At 41.0% G+C, this 18709-nt stretch overlaps 1 protein-coding gene across 1 annotated transcript in view; it reads right to left on the bottom strand.

The window, feature by feature from the left end:
* Nucleotides 1-18709, bottom strand: part of ACOXL (acyl-CoA oxidase like) — a 348558-nt gene that overhangs the window by 152180 nt on the left and 177669 nt on the right. Inside the window, exon 12 of the mRNA XM_078056280.1 lies at nt 14827-14980. Within this exon, the coding sequence (XP_077912406.1) occupies nt 14827-14980 (154 nt within the window). The remainder of the gene's footprint in view (nt 1-14826; nt 14981-18709) is intronic.

Here is an 18709-nt window from a genome sequence, read left to right as displayed (position 1 = left end):
AAACTCAAGATTTGTTAAACATTAGAAAATCTATTAATGTAAATCCACTATATTAACAGGTTAAAAGGAGGAAAGGGTACAATTATCTCAATAAAATAAATATACATAATTCCCTAAAAGTCAAATCTATTCATAATGTTAAAACCAATAAAAAAATAAACATACACACACAAAAGTCTCTTCAGGAACTAAGAGTAAAAGAAACCTTCTTTGACATGACAAAGAACATCTACAACTATAAACAACTCTATGCCAACAAACTGGACATAGAAAAGAAATGGAAAAATTCTTAGAAACATACAAGTTACTAAGACTGAATCAGGAAGAAATAGAAAATCTGAATAGATCAATTACTAGTAAGCAGATTGAGCCAGTAATCAAAAATCTCCCAATGAAAAAAAACCCAGGAACAGATGGTTTCACTGGTGAATTTTACCAAACATTTGGAGAAGAATTAACAACAACCCTTCTTAAATTCTTCCAAACATATCAAAGAGAAGGGAATACTCCTAAACTCATTTTATGAAGCTAGTATTATCGATACCAAAACCAGAAAAAGGACATTACTAGAAAAGAAAACTGCGGGCCAATATCCTGATGAATATGAATCCAAAAATTCTCAATAAAATACTAGCAAACTGAATTCAGCAGCACATTAAAAGGACCATTCACCACGATCAAGTGGGATTTATTCCTGGGATGCAAGGATGGTTCAACATATGCAAATCAATCAGTATAATATATCACATTAATAGAATAAAAGAAAAGAATCATATGATCATTTCAATAGATGCAGAAAAATCATTTGACAAAATTCAACATTCATTCACGATAAAACTCAACAAATTAACCATAAAAGGAACATATCTTAACATATTAAAGGCCATATATGACAAGCCCATAACTAACATCATACTCAGTGTATGATAAAAGGATGAAACTTTTTCTCTAAGACCAGGAACAAGACAGTGTGCCCACCCTCATCACTCCTATTCAACATAGTACTAGAAGACCTAGATAGAGCAATCAGGCAAGAAAAAGAAATAAAAAGTATCAGAATTGGAAAGGAAGAAGTAAAATTATCTCTATTTGCAGACAACAGGATTTTATATATAGAAAATCCTAAATATTCAACCAAAAAAAAAAAAAAAAAACCAAACTGTTAGATCTAATCAATGAATTCAGTAAAGTTGTAGGATACAAAATTAACATACAAAAATCAGTAACGTTTCTATATACCAACAACCAAATTTCTAAAAAAATAAATAAAATAAGACCCAGCAATTGCACTACTGGGTATTTACCCTAAAGATACAAATGTAGTGAAAAGAAGGGGCAGCTGCACCCCAATGTTCATAGCAGCAACATCCATAATAGCCAAACTGTGGCAGGAGCCAAGATGTCCTTCAATAGATGAATGGATAAAGAAGATGTGGTTCAGGGGCACCTGGGTGGCTCAGTCATTAAGCGTCTGCCTTCAGCTCAGGTCATGATCCCAGGGTCCTGGGATCCAGCCCCGCATCAGGCTCCCTGCTTGGCAGGAGGCCTGCTTCTCCCTCTCCCACTCCCCCTGCTTGTGTTCCCTTTCTCGCTGTCTCTCTCTCTGTCAAAAAAAAAGAAGATGTGGTTCATATATACAATGGAATATTACTCAGCCATCAGAAAGGATGAATACCTACCACTCACATTGACATGGATGGAACTGGAGGGTATTATGCTAAATGAAATAAGTCAATCAGAGAAAGATAATTATCATATGGTTTCACTCATATGTGGAACATAAGAAATAGTGCAGAGGATCATAGGGGAAGGGAGGGGAAACTGAATGGGAAGAAATCAGAGAGGGAGACAAACCATGAGAGACTTTTTTTAAATTTTATTTTATTATGTTATGTTAATCACCATACATTACATCATTAGTTTTTCATGTAGTGTTCTATGGTTCATTGTTTGCGTATAACACCCAGTGCTCCATTCAATATGTGCCCTCTTTAATACCCATCACCAGGCTAACCCATCCCCCCACCTCCTCCCCTCTAGAACTCTCAGTTTGTTTCTCAGAGTCCATAGTCTCACCATAAGAGACTCTTGACTCTGGGAAACAAACTGAGGGTTTTGGAAAAGGAGGAGGGTGGGGGGATGGGGTAACTGGGTGATGGGCATTAAGGAGGGTATGTGATGTGATAAGCACTAGGTGTTATATGCAACTAATGAATCATTGAATACTACATCAAAAACTAATGATGCACTATATGTTGGCTAATTGAATTTAAATAAAAATAAATAAAAAAAATCAATCACATTTACAGCAGCACCAAAAATAATATAATATTTAGGAATAAATTTAACTAAGGGAGTAAAAGTTCCCCATACTGAAACTGTAAGATACTGATGAAAGAAATCAAAGAAGACACAAATAGGAGTAAAAAATAAGCCTTTCTTGAACTCTCTGAGTCATGACTTGGGTTCTGTGGAAATAGTCTTATTCTGCCCTGAAACCTGAAAAGTTACCTGGTAGTTAATTTCAAATATGTTTGAACCACAAACTTCCTTATTGGTGGACCTCTGATTTTTAATAAAAGTCTATAATTCAAGTTAAAAAAAAAAAGAAAACACAAATAAATAAAATGGTATCCCATGTTCATGGATTGGAAGAATTAATATTGTTAAAAATGTCAATACTACCAAAATCCATCTATAGATTCAATGCAATCTCTACCAAGCTTCCAATGGTATTTTTTACAAAAGTAGGAAAAGAACTCCTTTTATATAGAGCAAGAAAAGACCCCAAATAACCAAAGAAACCATGAGAAAGAAGAACAAAGCAAGAGGTATCACACTTCCTGATTTCAAGCTGTACTATAAAGTTATAGTCATCAAAACAGTATGGTACTGGTATAAAAACATAAATAGACCAATAGAACAGACATAAACTCAAATATATACAGTCAACTAATAACTGACAAGGGAGCAAAGAATACTCAATGGAGAAAACATAGTCTTTTCCATAAATGGTACTGGGATAATTGGATATCCACATGTAAAGAATGAAACTGGACCTACCACTCTTACACCACTCACAAAGATTCACTCAAAGTGGATTAAAGACTTAAATGTAAGACCACAGACCATGATACTTCTAGAAGAAAACACAGAACAAAGCTCCATGACATGGGTCTTGGTAAAGATTTTTTGGATATGACACCAAAGCACAAGCAACAAAATAAAAAATAAAGGGAGACTACATCAAACTAAAAAGATTCTGTGCCATAAAAGAAACCATCAACAAAATGAAAAGACAACTTATGGAATGGGAAAAGAATAGTTGCAAACTATATATCTGATAAGGGGCTAATATCTGACATATAAAAGATAAAGAACTTATATAACTCAGCAGCAAACAAACAAACAAACAAAAAACAAACAACAAATAACCCAATTAAAAATGGGCAAAAGACTTGAATAGGTATTTCACCAAAGAAGATATACAAAAGACCAACAAGTAAATGAAAAGTTCTCAACATCACTAGTCATTAGAGAAATGTGAGTTAAAATCACTATGAGATATCATCACCTCATGCCAGTTAGAATGGCCATCACCAAAAAGACAAGAGATAACAAATGCCAGTGTGGATGGAGAGAAAAGAGCTGTGCACTCTTGGTGGGATTATAAACTGGTACTGCCACTATGGAAAACAGTATGGAGGAGCCTCAAAAAATTAAAAATAAAACCACCACATGATCCAGCAGTTCCACTTCTGGGAATATATCCAAAGGTAATGATAACATTAACTTGAAAAGATATCTGCACCCCCATGTTAATAGCAGCATTATTTACAATAGCCAAGCTATGAAAACAGTCAATGAATGGATGAATGGGTAAAGAAGTTGTATACACACATGCACACACATACACATACACAGAGGAATATTATTCAGCCATAAAAAACAAGGAAGTTCTACCATTTGCAGCAACATGAATGGACCTTGAAGGCATTATGCTAAGTGAAATAAGTCAGACAGAGAAAGACAAATACTGTATGATCTCAATTATACGTGGAATCTTAAAAAAAAAAAAAAAAAACCTCACAGAAAAAGAGGTGAGACTTGGCCTTAGCAGAGGCAGGGAGGGAGGGAGAGTTGGAGGAAAGTTGTCAAAAGGTACAAACTTCCAGTTATAAAATAAATTAGTACTGGGGATGTGATATAAAACATGACAACTACAGGTAACACTGTTATATGATATACAGGAAAGAAGTTAAGAGTATAAAATCCTAAGAATTCTCATTACAAGGAGAAATTTTTTTCCTTTACTATTTTCTTCTTTCTTTTCTTTTTATTGTATCTACATGAGAAGATGGACATTAGCTGAACCTATTGTGGTACTCATTTCACAATATATGTAAATCAAACCATCAGGCTATATGCCTTAAATGTATACAGTGATGTATGTCAATTATTCCTCAATAACACTGGGGAAAAAAGAATATCTGCAACATACCCATACCAAATAACATCCTTAATGGTGAAACAGTAAGCACATGCCCTTTAAAGTCAAGAATAAAATTTAGGTGCTTGTTATCAATCACTTCTTTCAACCACAGCACTGAAGGTCCTTGCTACTTCAATAATATGACAATGAAATAAATATAAATAATTGTAAAAGAAGAAACAAGCCATCACTTGTCACCAGTGATATGACTGTCTACACTGAAAATGCAAAAAAACTACAAACAGATTATTAGAATTATTATGGCAGTTCAACAAGGTTGCTGGATATAAGATCGACATAAAAAGTTGAGTTCCATACCTATGCACCAGCCTGAAAGGATTAGTTAGAAAATATTTTAAAAGCTATCATATATACTATAATAGATATCTGCTCCATGTCTGTCTCACCACCCATACTAGTGAAGCATCAGGAGGCATGTTCATGATATGCAACACCATTCCTGAACCAAAAATGACTGAGTTGGGAAGTACTACAACTCAGACTGAGCCAGGGATTTAGCGCTAGATTTATGAGATACCATCTCAGAGTAGAGCTAGAATGGAGATGCTATGAACTTGATAGCCAAAGGGCAGCTACAAGTGCAGAGGAACAAGGAGAATGAGCAGACACTCAGCAAAGGCTGAGACTATGGGACCCAAGAGAAGTTCCTGCCCCCACTCCAGATCCCTTCCCAGTTCCTGGTCCTCAGATTCCAGAACACATCTCATCTCTCAGCTCTCTCTCTCTTTCTCTAAGTCTGTATTCTCCTTTCTCGATTGAGCAACTCTGAAATGAGTCTCTCTAACTGGAATCCAAAAGGATTTTAATTAAAATGATCACAACATCAGAAAGTCAACCGTGAAGCTTCATTTTTCCCCCTCCTTATTTTCTTGATGTGATGGGTGAATATCTTCCTGGAGTGTTCTGAACCATCTCAAGGGAGGGTAAAGTAAGAATACAGTAGATTCAAAAATTGGCACATTGACCTAGGATCGATGCCAGCTTTATCCATTATCTTCTCATATGTCTGAATGTTATCCATTTCATATAAAATTTATAATCACCTTCTTTATGACCTTAAGAAATTTGGGCTGAGATCTTCAAAGGAATGTTGCCAATAAAATGGATTGTCCTTGGGTCATTTTAGTAATCTCTCGTTTCTTTATCAGTGATGAGGGTCAGTTTTACTGCCTGCTACTCTCCCACTCTAATTTACCTGACAAGATAAGACCTACTAACATAAGACACTCACAAATATGACATGTGGATTTTCTCACAGGGAGATTATTTTTTCCAGTGACCACAGGTTGACAGCAAAACACAGAGGTTTGTTTTAAAATCATGGATTATGTTAAATGAAGGGGGTAAGCATAGAATATTGATTAACATGGAACCCAGGGGCCAAAAACAAAGTTATCATCTCCCACCCCTAGAAAAGTAAGGTCCTGAATTAGGGACAAGAGCCTTGGATTTGGGAGACTTGAATCAGAACCTGCCCCCACCTTCTACTAGCTCTGGAGAAATAGCATCTCATCTCTGGCCTTAGATCTTCAATCCATGGGAAAACCATAAGGATAATAATTCTTGCTTATAGGACTGTTGGAGGATTACAGGTGTTAACACCTCTATAGGCCCTGGCACTCTACCTAGCAGGGACTCAGAATGTCAGGGAGTTAAAAACAGAAAGCTGTTTTGAAAAAAGAGAGCTGATTCCTCTAATCTTGAGCAAGGTTCTTTCAAAGTTGAGAAATAATTTATCATCATAAAGTATTTTTACTATGCTGTTTTTCTAAATCCCTACAATCAAACTGGTTGTTGTCTGCATAATGACCAGAAAGTGACAGCAGAAATGAGGAGAAACCTAGGGTTTAATCCAGAGTCCCAAAATGTTGAGATTCTTCTTGTAGGCCCTAACTCTGTCCAGAGAAAGGGTCCTCTGATCAATGAAGTTGATCAGAGACCCACTGATGTTCTAGAAAAATCAGGTCAGGGCTGAGCAAAGAGTCTGGCTGAAGAAGGTGTCATAGCAGCCACAGAGAGGTTCCTTCTACTGGGGTCAGCAGCACTTGGATCCCAGTCAGTCCCCTCCTAGGAGGTCTGTCAGATCCTGGGACCCCTTCTGAGTATGGGCCATACCTGAACCTCTTCCAGGTACTTGGCATTACCCAGTAATGTTACCCAGTTACTTGGCATTAGGGTGAAGCCCAACTCACCCCTACCCTGCCCACACGTGCAACACTAGCCAGCTGGATCCATGACCTCCATACCTAGAATCCTCCGCCAGAATCACTAGCTCCACATAACCCAGGCACCAGCCAGGATTTTTCTTGGCTCTGTCTCTTCTTAAGAAATTGAATGGGGAGTAAAATGGTCTCTGCCATATTAGATCCAAGTCAGGCTGACCTACTTATCTATTTTGAGAGATATACATCCAGGGGATTGCTATGAAAAGCTGGGCAGTTAAAGAAATACTATCTATTTTATTCCAGGGAATAGTAAATCTGCAGCAGCCAGGACAAAGGGGTGACCCTCAAATGACTATCCTCCTTGCACCAGCCTGCCTGCTGCACAGAGCCCATTTTTCTGAGAGGACTTCATGTTCCACCAGAGTTTTGATTCTTCCTTGGGCCTGAAGCGGGGCCCACTGTGCTCTTGGATTTTTCAGTCTGGTTTTTCTAGTTCTTCTGCCTCTCCTTCGGTCACCAGCACTCTTAGCTGCTTGCATGCGGAGTTCCGCTCTCCTTACTACTCTGCAGCAGCACCTCAGGAAACCAGGAACCATGTGTGAGAGTCAACAAGCATGACCAGGCTCCAGAGGAAGCTGGCCAGGCTCCTTCAGGAATGAGTAAGGGCTTGAGCTTCAGCACGCGGACCTCACGTCATCTCTTTGGGATTCCCAGAGTTCTGTTTTGCTTATTTCAGGCCTTGGCTCTGTTCCAAGAAATGGTCAATGCCAGATAAATGAGGTCGTGTTGAATCTCCCTGAGGAGTTAGTTTTGGGATTAAGTCTACTAAATAACTGAGGGGCTCCGCAACACACCACTTTTTTTTTTTTAATTTACAAACACTTGTAATTGTTTTAGTGCTCTCTTATGTAATCTTTAAAATATAATGACTCAGTCATGGCCCAGCTGGATGACATCTCCAAACAGCAAACAGCAGCTCTGTGTCTAACATGAAAGGAATGGTCAGTGTGTGTTTGCTGATAACCTCATCATCAGGCTGGGTTGTAGATCTCTTCTGAGACTTTCGCTTGCTCCAATTTTGTACGGAAATTTCTTTATTCTGCTTCAGCCAGTTCTGCTCTTCCATGCAGGATTCTGAAACAGAATGGAGCTGCCACGGGCTGAGATGAGAAGGCTCTCACAGAGGGGCCCTGATGGAGGGGAGCCTAAAATCCTGCTGTGGAGACCCATCCTCAGGGCCCGGTGAGCCCAGGAGTGGTATCTCCCAGTGTTGATATCAAGGGGGACAACATAAAGAACACAGCTCCTGGCCATGGGCATCCAGGTACAGGGAATGCGCAAGGGCCAAAGGATAGTCTAACAGTTCCCTGTGAAGAATGTGGCTGTACAGGGTCAACAGCTAGGGCTCCTGCTAAGTTGTACTCCAGTGGCAGGATCAGCAGGAACCATGCAGCCTGTCTAGGCCCGAGCCTGTTTTTGCAGACCCTGATGATTTGGAGTCATATCTGCTGAGAATGTGACTTGCTTCCACTCTCCAAGGCTGTACCCTGAGGAGCTCTAACCAGGGAGCTCCCACATGAGTCTAATGGGTCATGGGGGTCGGGGTGAGAGAGTTGGATCCTTCAGTGTAATCACATCCAGGAAAAAAGAAGAGGACATTCTAGTATTTACTGAGTGCCTATCATGGCTAGGCTTTAAAAGATAAGAAAATTGAGGTTCCCGGTGGTAAGATCCAGGGTCACAGAGCCCTGACCAGGAGGTCTCACCCCTTCGGTGATGAATGCTCTCCCCCCCACCTCTCATATTGCCCCTTTTCATGATGCAGCCCCATAAGAGGATTCTGTAATCTGGGGTTCTGCTTCCCTATTCCTCTCTCAGACAACTGTAGGAAATTCAATCTGAATTTGCTTGGATATGGAGAAAACAGACAATGTACAAGTACAGTTAAATAGCAACAGTCCTAAGAACTTGGTTGGCTCCACCAATTTTTAAAGAAAGAAGGTGGAAGCAAAGAGAAGCAGCTGAGGCCCGAGTCATGTGACTACCCAGAGCCCGCAGAATTCAGCTCCCAGCGTTCCCACATGGGCAGGTGAAGGGTTTTCATCATGTCCAAATGAGGCCAGTTGGATTCTCCACTTACATACTGAGATTAAAATCCAAAATGCAGAACATGTGTGAGCATGAAGCCCTCGCCATTGGGAATGGTGCCCGGCTGCACGCCAAGAATGGGCTTTGCTTTCCCAACTCCTGTCCCAGCTCCTCCCTGACTTACCAAAGAAGTTCAGGGTTAGTAATGTAACCACATCCCGCCTTACTTCCCTCAGCCCTACAATAAAGGGCAAGAGCCAGGAATCACCTCAGAGGGTCTGAGAGGAAAAGGGTCTGGTCCTGCCTGTTAACCTCCCCCATTATGGGAGGACCCAGTTTAATGCTAACTTCTGAGCAGCTCAGCAAGGCTCGTCTACACACTCAGGAACAGGAGAGACCCGGCCAAGGTCACACAGCTCTAAAGTGGCATGCTGGATTCAGACTGTGCTCATCCCATCAACATGAACCCAGCTATTTTCTGGAGCATAGGGAACACTTGGTTTGCATATGGCATAGTGGTTTGGTGCATGGCCTCTGGAGACAGATTCTCTGCGTTTAAAGCCTGGCTCTGCCACTTTTTAGCCCCTTAACCTTGGGCCAGTTATTTAATCTCTTTCTGGCCTCAGTTTCCTCCTTTGAAAAGTAAATCTGATAACAGTACTCATCTAACTTAGGAGTTAGCTAAGTTACTATATGTGAAGCACTTAAAAAGGTGCCTACATTTATAGAAAATCCTTTATGACTGTTAACTAAAACAAATAAAAAGCAGAGAGACCCCGCAGCCCCTGGATCCTGGGCCCCTGCATATGCTATGTCTGACATGGGAAGAAGCTGCCTTTCTTCAGCATGAAGAGTCAGTTGGAAGGGCAGGTCTGGAGTCCCAGAGGCACTAAGCCCCCCTGGAGTTCAGACCTCATCTTTGGTTAAGTGTGGGCCTTGTAACATTAGGAGGCTTGTTAAACTGAAGTAGGACCTGTGTGCAAATGCAGGGTGCACTGGGGTCCCACTCACCCAGTGCTATCTGTTCATTCCACACAGTGAAGGTGAACTTCATCTCCTTGGAGAGCCTCCCAGACACCTCAGTGTGATTTCCCACTCCTCCTCGGGGCATAGCTTCACCATATCAGCATGGACTCTGGGGTCAGATGACCAACTGCTCTGAACCCCCGTTTCCTCATCTGCAAAGTGGGGATAACCAAAGTAGCTAAAGTTGTTATTAACCTGCTTACCGTTAACCTGCTAAGGTTGTTATTAGGCTGAGGATTATTATATCCTCTCGAATTGGCCCCCTTGTCATTATGAAATGGACTTATTTATCCCTGGCAATATTCTTGGCTCTGAAATCTGCTTTGTCTGATAGTAATAGTCACTCCAGCTTTCTTTTGATTAGTGTGAGCATGGCATATCTTTTTCCATCCTTTTACTTTTAACCTCTTTGAGTCTTTATATTCGAAGTGTGTTTCTTGTAGGTATGTAGCTAGGTCTTGCTTTTTTATCCAATCTGGCAATCCCTGATTTTAATTGGGGTATTTGCATTTAAACCATTTATGAACATGGTTTGGTTTATATCTACCATATGGCTATTTGTTTTTTATTTGAACAATCTCTTCATTCTCCGCTACTTCTTCTCCTGCTTTCTTTTGGATTAACTTAGTATTGCTGAATTCCATATTAACTCCTATGTTGGCTTATAACTCCTTGTTGTATTATTTTAGTGGTAGCTTTAGGGTTTATGGTATAAATCTTCAACTTCCCACAGTCTACTTTCAGGTGATATTATACCACATCAGGTGTAGCATAAGAACCTTACAAAAGTACACTTCCTTTTCTCCCCTTCTGGTCTTTACGTGATTATTGTCATACATTTTACTTTTATACATGTTATAAAACTCACTCTACATTGCTATTATTTATGTTGAGAGTCAATTACTTATTTTTTTAAAAGATTTATTTATTTGAGAGAGAGAGAGAGTGTGTGCATGAGCAGAAGTTGGGGGTGGGGGAGGGCCAGAGGGAGAAGGAGAGACTCTCAAGTAGACTCCCCCCTAAGCACAGAGCTCAACTTGGGGCTCCATTTCACAACACTGAGATCATGACCTGAGCAGAAATCATGAGATGGACACTAACCGACCGAGCGACCCAGGCACACCTCAATTACCTTTTAAAGAAATTTAAATACTAAGAAAAATCTTATATATATTAGAAAGTTATGGAGCACCTGGGTGGCTCAGTTGGTTAAGCAACTGACTCTTGATTTGGGCTCAGGTCATGATCTCAGGATCATGAGATCGAGCCCCAAGTCAGGCTCCCCACTCAGTGTGGGGTCTGCTTGAAATTCTCTCTCTCCCTCTGTCCTTCCCCCCTGCTGTGCTCTCCCTCTCTCTCTCTCTAAAATAAATAAATGAAATCTTTAAAAAAACCTATTTTTGGTGCTTTTCATTGTTTTGTGCAGATCCATATTTCTATCTGATATCATTTTCCCTCTGTGTGAAGAGTTTCCTTTAATATTTCTTACAGTGAAAGTCTGCTGGTGATGAATCCTTTCAACTTTGGCAAGTCCAAACATGTCTTTGTTATAACCTTTTTTTTTTTTTGAAACATAATTTTTCAGAGTATAGAATTTTATCTTGATTTTTTTCCTTTAATACTTTTTAAAATGTTGCTCCACTTCTTGTTTTTATTTTTTTTTTCCCAAAGAGAAATGTGCTGTCATCCTTAACTTTGTTCTTTTATACATAACATTTCTTTTATTCTCAGGCTGAGTCTTAAAGTATTCCAGACTGGCTTGTGGGAAAAGGCACTATTCCCAGTCCCATGTGAGGACCACATACTGTTCCCTCCAATCCTTCCAGGTGATTCTTTCCCTCACACACATGCAATAGTCAGTGCTCAGCTATATGTTTGAAGGGGGTCACTGCAGATGCCTGAGTTCTCTCTCTGACCGACCAGTTCTCTTCTGTCTCCTATTCTATCCCATGAATTCCAGGTGCTTTGGTCTCCCTCGACTCTCAGCATCGTGTCTTCAAATCAGAGAGTTCGCTGGGCTCTGCCTCAGTTGCCCCTCCTAAGGCATGGTGTGGAAACTCTCGAGGTAGTAAACTGGGACAAATGTAAGACTAATTTAATTTAATTTAATTTAATTAATTTCCTCACTCTCACTGCCTGATGTCCAGTGTCTTGCTATTTTAGTCAGGAGGGTAACTTCATGTAACTTCAACCTGGTCAGAGTGGGAGTCCCCGAATGTTCGTTTCACTGAAATCTTAGGGCCACCCAGTTCCATGCACAATGTATGGTGTCCGCCCTCGCATTATCCGGCCCTCAGGACAGGGAGCATGTACCTTGCACACTGCTCCACACACAGACAGAACTTAGAAATACTGAACAATGACTCTTCATCAGCAGTCACTAAGGCAATGATGTGCTTGCACAAACATGAATTATGTAAGTTCCAACCAGTATTGTTCACTTGATGATCTAATTTTGGAAAAAAAGTTTGTATGAGATCTCATTTATCCCAGGTTTTATGCACAAAAAGTGATAGATGATGCTTCTTTTAGCACTATGTTCTTTTAGCAACTAAATGTCACTCTTGCGACATTCAACCCATCACCCAAAGAAAGCAACAATCGAGGAAGCTTCTGTAGCAAGAGCCAACCTAAGACTTTCTCATGGTTTCTTGACGCACAGTGATAATATTATTAAAATAGACAACCAACTGCTACGGAAACATTCAATGTGGAGAGAAAGAACCTCAGAATCCAAAGGTTTGCCCAGAACAATTTAAGAGCAACAATGCTGGGATGCTGAACTCTTGCCTAGACCAAATGCTGGAGGCTGCTGTGTCTTGAATCTTCCCCTCCGGCCCGAGATAAGCTAAGCAGACAGGAAGAACTGATCACTTTTGTTAAGTGTCAATGCCTGCAAGACATTTAGCAGCCTTTTTCCCTTTCCCATTTTCAAATACACAGTCTTAAATCCCAAAGAGCCAAATTAGTAACATTCCAGTGAAACTAAATTATCAGAGATAATGAATGCACAGGGCAACAATTCAATCAACCAATCTGTCTATCCACCATCCTATTTGCCATCAGTCTATCTGTCCACCATCCTATCTGTCCATCAGGTCATCTGGGAGGGTATGAAAGCCCAGGGGCAGGACACCACTGGGCACGTCAGTCCATGAAATGCATCAAAGGGAATGAGCCAAGGGAGGAAGACGAGAGGACCACAGGTGGTTTTGAGCATACCCTCAGGTTGAGTCATCTGTCAGAAGCCACAATATCTGCATCGGCTCAGCAGCCCCAGCAGAGCCCCAACCCTCCCCTATGGGGGCTACCTCTGCCTGAGGGGTCACTTCTGGTCTTACCTCCCACCTGCTAACCTAAACTTTCTTGTTCGACCCCAGAATCCCTGAGTTCTGTTCCTAACTGCTGCCAGCAAACTCCTGTTCCAAGAGATAACCGCCTTCCTGGAGCTACAGGTGGAAACCAGCCAAGTGGCAGGAGCCTCCCACCTTGCCAGGGCACTAAGGAAAGTCATGATGAGCCACGGCACCTGACTGCCTCAGAGGAGCTCAGCTCCTGGCCCAGCTGTACCCCAGCGCTAGCTGTTACTTTGTTCTGCATTCTCTTTCCTTCCATGTGGACTCCCACACAACATCCACGGGAGCAAAGCAGGCATGTCCACCACCATCACCCCCACCATCGTCATGGACACAGAGTGCACACCTAACTAGGCCTCCCTGCATCATGGGCACACCTTTACTTAGCCACCTACTTTCAGGTGATATTATACCTGAGAAATGATCACAGGTGAGAAATGATCACACTGGCTTTCACAGGAGGCCCTCATGCATGTTGTTCATGTTGGAGAAACTCTAGGGCTGTGCCTATTATGAAGGCCCAGCCCTTCCTCATTCCTTGCCCTTCATCCCTCACTCCTCACCCCTCCACAGGCCCCAGCTCTGATACAGAGAGGCAGCGCAGCAGACTTTCTGGAAACTTATCCTTCCCCTTTTATTTTCTACCACTGCCCTTAACTTGCTCTTGACCCCTTTGCACTGAGGCTAAAACTTGTCATCCTCCCCTGCACGTTCAGGGCTGCTGTTTATAGGACAATATTCAGCCAAGTTCAGGATCAAACTCAGGCCAAAACCCCAATAGGGGCTCCTTCTTCCCTCCTTCCTCCAGGAAATGTCTTTTGGAGGGTCCAGCAGTGCCTGCATCCAGCCCACATGCCAATGAAGCAGTGTAGTCCCTGGGGGTCACCAATGCAGGGCTGTCATCTGGGGATGAACCCCAGTTTCCACCACAGCTGATCCCCATAGCCCTGCTATGCTACTGCATCACAGGTCCACAACACCACACCCCACCCGCTATGCCCTCACAGATCCCACGTGGGTTCCCCTTCTAACCAGCTCCGAGCCCTTGTAAGGATGCAGAGACTCTCCAAATCCTGTTTCCCACATCTTGCAGGGGTCTCTGCTCTCAGGTTGTGGGGGAATCGGGCACAGATTCCAGCTCTTCTCAGAGTCCCCCTCAACTCTCCAGTGACTCAAAGTGAGATTTCTCACACCTCGTGCCCCTCACTGCACAATCCAGTCTGAGGCCCAGTGCTGGGGACATACTAAGCAGTCTCCAAATGCTTGGCACATCCCTGTCTGCCTTCTTCCTGGGGCTGGACACCCCTGGGGTCATTTCCTGCATTCTTCCCAAGGGATTCAAACATTGGAGAAGTGCTTTCATCATCTGATCCTCATTGGCCCTTCCCCATACTGTCAACAACAGCCACCACCAAGTTAAATGACATTTACTGCAGGCCTCTACGGGCCAGGCCGTGGGGGCTAGGATTTTACAAACGTAATGGTCCCCATCAGTCCTCGCAGCATGGTAGGAGGCAGACGCACGGATCGCAAGGCTAGGTGATGCACCCAGGGTTATGAAGACAACGGGTTTCTGCCTGAAGCTCATGCCCTGCTCGCGGACACACAGTGCTGGCCTCGCACTAGCTACAGCAGGGGGACCCGGGGGGCTGGTGCCTCTGGGGCCCGCGGGGCTCACCATGCCTCCTGTGCACTCGCGGCAGTCCTGCAGGCAGCTGACGTTCTCCCAGGTACTGTAGGCCTTCAGCCCCGCTACCAGCGCCTGCAGCGGGCGACTGTCCACGAGCTCCTTCCCACGGAAGATGTCCTCGTCCAGGAGGACCCCGGCATACCTGCGAGAGGAGTGCAGACGTGTGAGCGACGCAGCAGTGCCCCCACCCCAACCCCCAGGAACCACGGCGCAGGCGCGTCTGAGGCACCCCCAGGGTGACACCTGCTCCTTCCTCAGATGCTACCAAAGTCTCCATGTGCCCTTCAGAACCGTCACCCTGCACCCTGTCGCTGTGAGGCTCCACCACACCATCTGCCCCTTGGAAAACTTCTCCCTTGCTTTCTGTCCAGGCTTACTTTTCTGCCAGCCCCTCAGAGGCCCCATTGCTCACGTTGGCATCTGTCTTCACAGCCCTTGACCCAACAAAAAATGGGCACTCAGTGTAACTCTCTCCCTGCTGTCGTCTACCATAGAAGATCATATTCCAAACTATTTCCCTCCTCCCTTCACACAAAAATCTTTTATGTCTCTTACATTTTTTTTTTTAATTTTTCTGATTCTACTTCCGTTGAAAGCATGCTAGGCAGAATAATGGCCCCCAAAGATGACCAGGTCCTCATCCCTGAAACCTGAGAATATGTTACCCCACGTGGCAGAAGGGATTTTTTTCAGATGTGATTAAATCTAGGATCTTGCGATTGGGAGATTATCCTGGATCATCCGGGAGCCCAAATGTAATCACAAGCGTCCCTATAAGTGAGAGGGAGGCAGGAGAAGGAGATGGGACAACAAAGCAGTCAGGGAGATGCAGCATGAGACTCAACCAGCCATTGCTGGCTTTGAAATGGATGAAGGGACCACAAGCCAAGTAATGAGGGAGCCTCCAGAAGCTAGAAAATGCAAGGAAGTCAATTCTCCCCTAGAGCCTCCAAAAGGAATGCAGCCCTGCTGACACTGATTTTTCATCATTGAGACCTATTTTGGACTTCTGATCTCTAGAACTGTAAGATAACAAATTTGTGTTATTTTAAGCCACCAAGTTTGTGGCAATTACTTATAGCACCAATAGAAATGTATACAAATAGGAATTAACTTCTTCCTTCAAAGTGGTAAGATTCACCATTTTCCTTCATCTCTCAGCCACCTATGACCATGACTACTATGCAGCACAATGTCTATGGGCTTCCCTCCATCTGCATGCACACCCCCTCAGTTCTGGTTTTCTTCTTTGCCATGTTTCAAAATACTATAATGGAAGGTACAGGTTTCCCTCTCTCTCCCTTCTGAACAATTTCTTATAGAGCTTGTTTTTAAAGTCTCTTAAAATGAGTTATCGTTTATAACAACTGCTGGGAATAAAAGCTTTAGTGAACTCTTTCTCACTATGCTCTACCAAATTCCAGGACTGGCCTCTGATAAAGGGTGGTAAACACACTGAGCTGGGTACTTTCCTCTAAGCACCTCAAACTCATGGAAAGTACCATGAAGTATGGCCTTTCTGGTCTTCTCAACTGAAGCTTCAGACTCTGGAGATTGATAAGAGTAGTGGCAGTTAGAGGTGTTGATTCATTGACTGTTCTCTGTCAATTGAGTGCCATCTATTGAGATGATTATATGATGTTTCTCCTTTATAATGTTAATATGGCAAATCATATAGATTGATTTTCAAATGTTACACAAGCCTAACATTCCTGGGATAAACACCACTTGATCACTGTATAGAGTAAAATGCACTGTATGTGATCTACTAACATTTTGTTCACAAGGGATAGTGGTCTCATAATGTCTTTCCCTGGTTTTTGGTGTCAAGGTAATGCTCCTAAAATGAATTAGAAAGTTCTCCCTTCTCCTTCATTTTATGAAAGAGATTGTGTAAAGTTAGTATGTTTTCTTTTCTTAAGTATTTGGTATATTTCACCAACAATGTCAGATGAAGCTATTTCGATTTTCCAGTTCTTTTTCAGTCACTTTTGGTAACATGTCTTTCATAAAATTTTCTATTTCATATATATTGTAAAATATATTGGCATTACACTGACATTATATCAATAATAATAACCATAGTATTTAATTTTATCCTTTCAATCCATTTGAAAGGATACTGTAGGATCCTACTGTAGGATCTGTAGTGATGTCCTCTCATTTATTCCAGATGCTGATCATTTGTGTGTCTTTTTTCTTAATTAATCTAGCTGAAGGTCTATCAATTTTATCTATTTTTTGAAAGAAAAAATAATTTTTGGCTTAATTATGTTTATTTTTTGGCTATTTCTTATTTCAATGATTTCTGTTTTCATTTTTATTATTCTTTCTGCTTGATTTGAATTTGATTTGTTCCTTGTTCCACCTGAGACTAATGTAACACTGTATGTTAATTATACTTAAATAAAATAAATAAAATAAAATAAGAAAAGAATGTGCATTCTGCTGTTGTTGGATAGAATATTCTATAAATTTCTTTTAAGTCAAGTTCATTAGTAATGTTCATATCTTTTATATCATTACTGTTTATTATATCAATTACTACTTATTAAAATGGAAATTTACACCATTGATTTTCTAATTTTCTCCTTTTCTAATGTAAATATTTTAATTTTTCCTCTAAGAACTGGTTTAGCTGTACACCACAAATTCTGATATGTTGTTTCATTTTCATTTTGTTCAAAATATTTTCTAATTTCCCTTGAGACTTCTCCTTTGACCTATAAATTATGTGTGTTGTCTAGTTTCCTAATATATGGGATTATCCCAGATGTTTTTGTTATTAATTTCTAATTTCATTCTAATCAGAAAACATACTTTGTATGATTTCAATCCTTTAAATTTACATGGTTTGTCTTGATAAATGTTCTATGTGCACTTGAAAAGAACAGATATTTTTCCAAAAAAGGCATACAGAAGGCTAACAAACATATGAGAAGACACTCAACATCAAAAATTACCAGGAAAATGCAAATCACAACCACAATGAGATATCACTATACAGCTGTCATTATGGCTAAAATAAAAAAACATAAGAAATAGCAAGCGTTGGCAAGGATAGGGAGAAAAAGGAACTCTTGTGCAATGTTTGTGAGAATGCAAATTCGTGCAGCCACTGTGGAAAACAGTATGGCAGCTCCTCAAAAAATAAAAATAGAAATACCATATGATGCAGTAATTCCACTACTGGGCATTTATCCAAAGAAAATGAAAACACTAATTCAAAAAGATATATGCACCCTTGAGTTTACTGCAACATTATTTACAATAGCCAAGATATGGAAGCAACAAAGGCATCCATCAATAGATGAATGGATAAAGAAGATGTAGTGTATATACATAAAATGGAATATTATTCAGCCATAAAAAGAATGAAATCTCACCATTTGCAACATGGATGGACCCAGAGGCTATAATGCTTAGTAAACTGTTAGTCAGAGAAAGATATATCCCATATGATTTCACTCATATGTAGAATTTAAGAAATAAAACAAGTGAACAAAGAAAAAAAAGACAAAAAACCAGACTCTCAACTATAGAGAACAATCTGGTGGTTACCAAAGGGGAGATGGCTGGGGGGATGAATGAAATAAGTAAAGGGGATTAAGAGTATGCTTATCTTGATGAGCACTGAGAAATGTATAGACTTGTTGAATCATACATATATTGTACACCTGAGACTAATATAACACTGTATGTTAATTATACTTAAATAAAATAAATAAAATAAAATAAGAAAAGAATGTGCATTCTGCTGTTGTTGGATAGAATATTCTATAAATTTCTTTTAAGTCAAGTTCATTAGTAATGTTCGTATCTTTTATATCATTACTGTTTATTATATCAATTTTTATATCAACTACTCAAA

Source organism: Halichoerus grypus, chromosome 10 (genome assembly GCF_964656455.1).
Source record: "Halichoerus grypus chromosome 10, mHalGry1.hap1.1, whole genome shotgun sequence".
NCBI classification, from domain to species: Eukaryota; Metazoa; Chordata; class Mammalia; order Carnivora; family Phocidae; genus Halichoerus; species Halichoerus grypus.
This window is presented reverse-complemented; position numbering and strand designations above follow the sequence as displayed.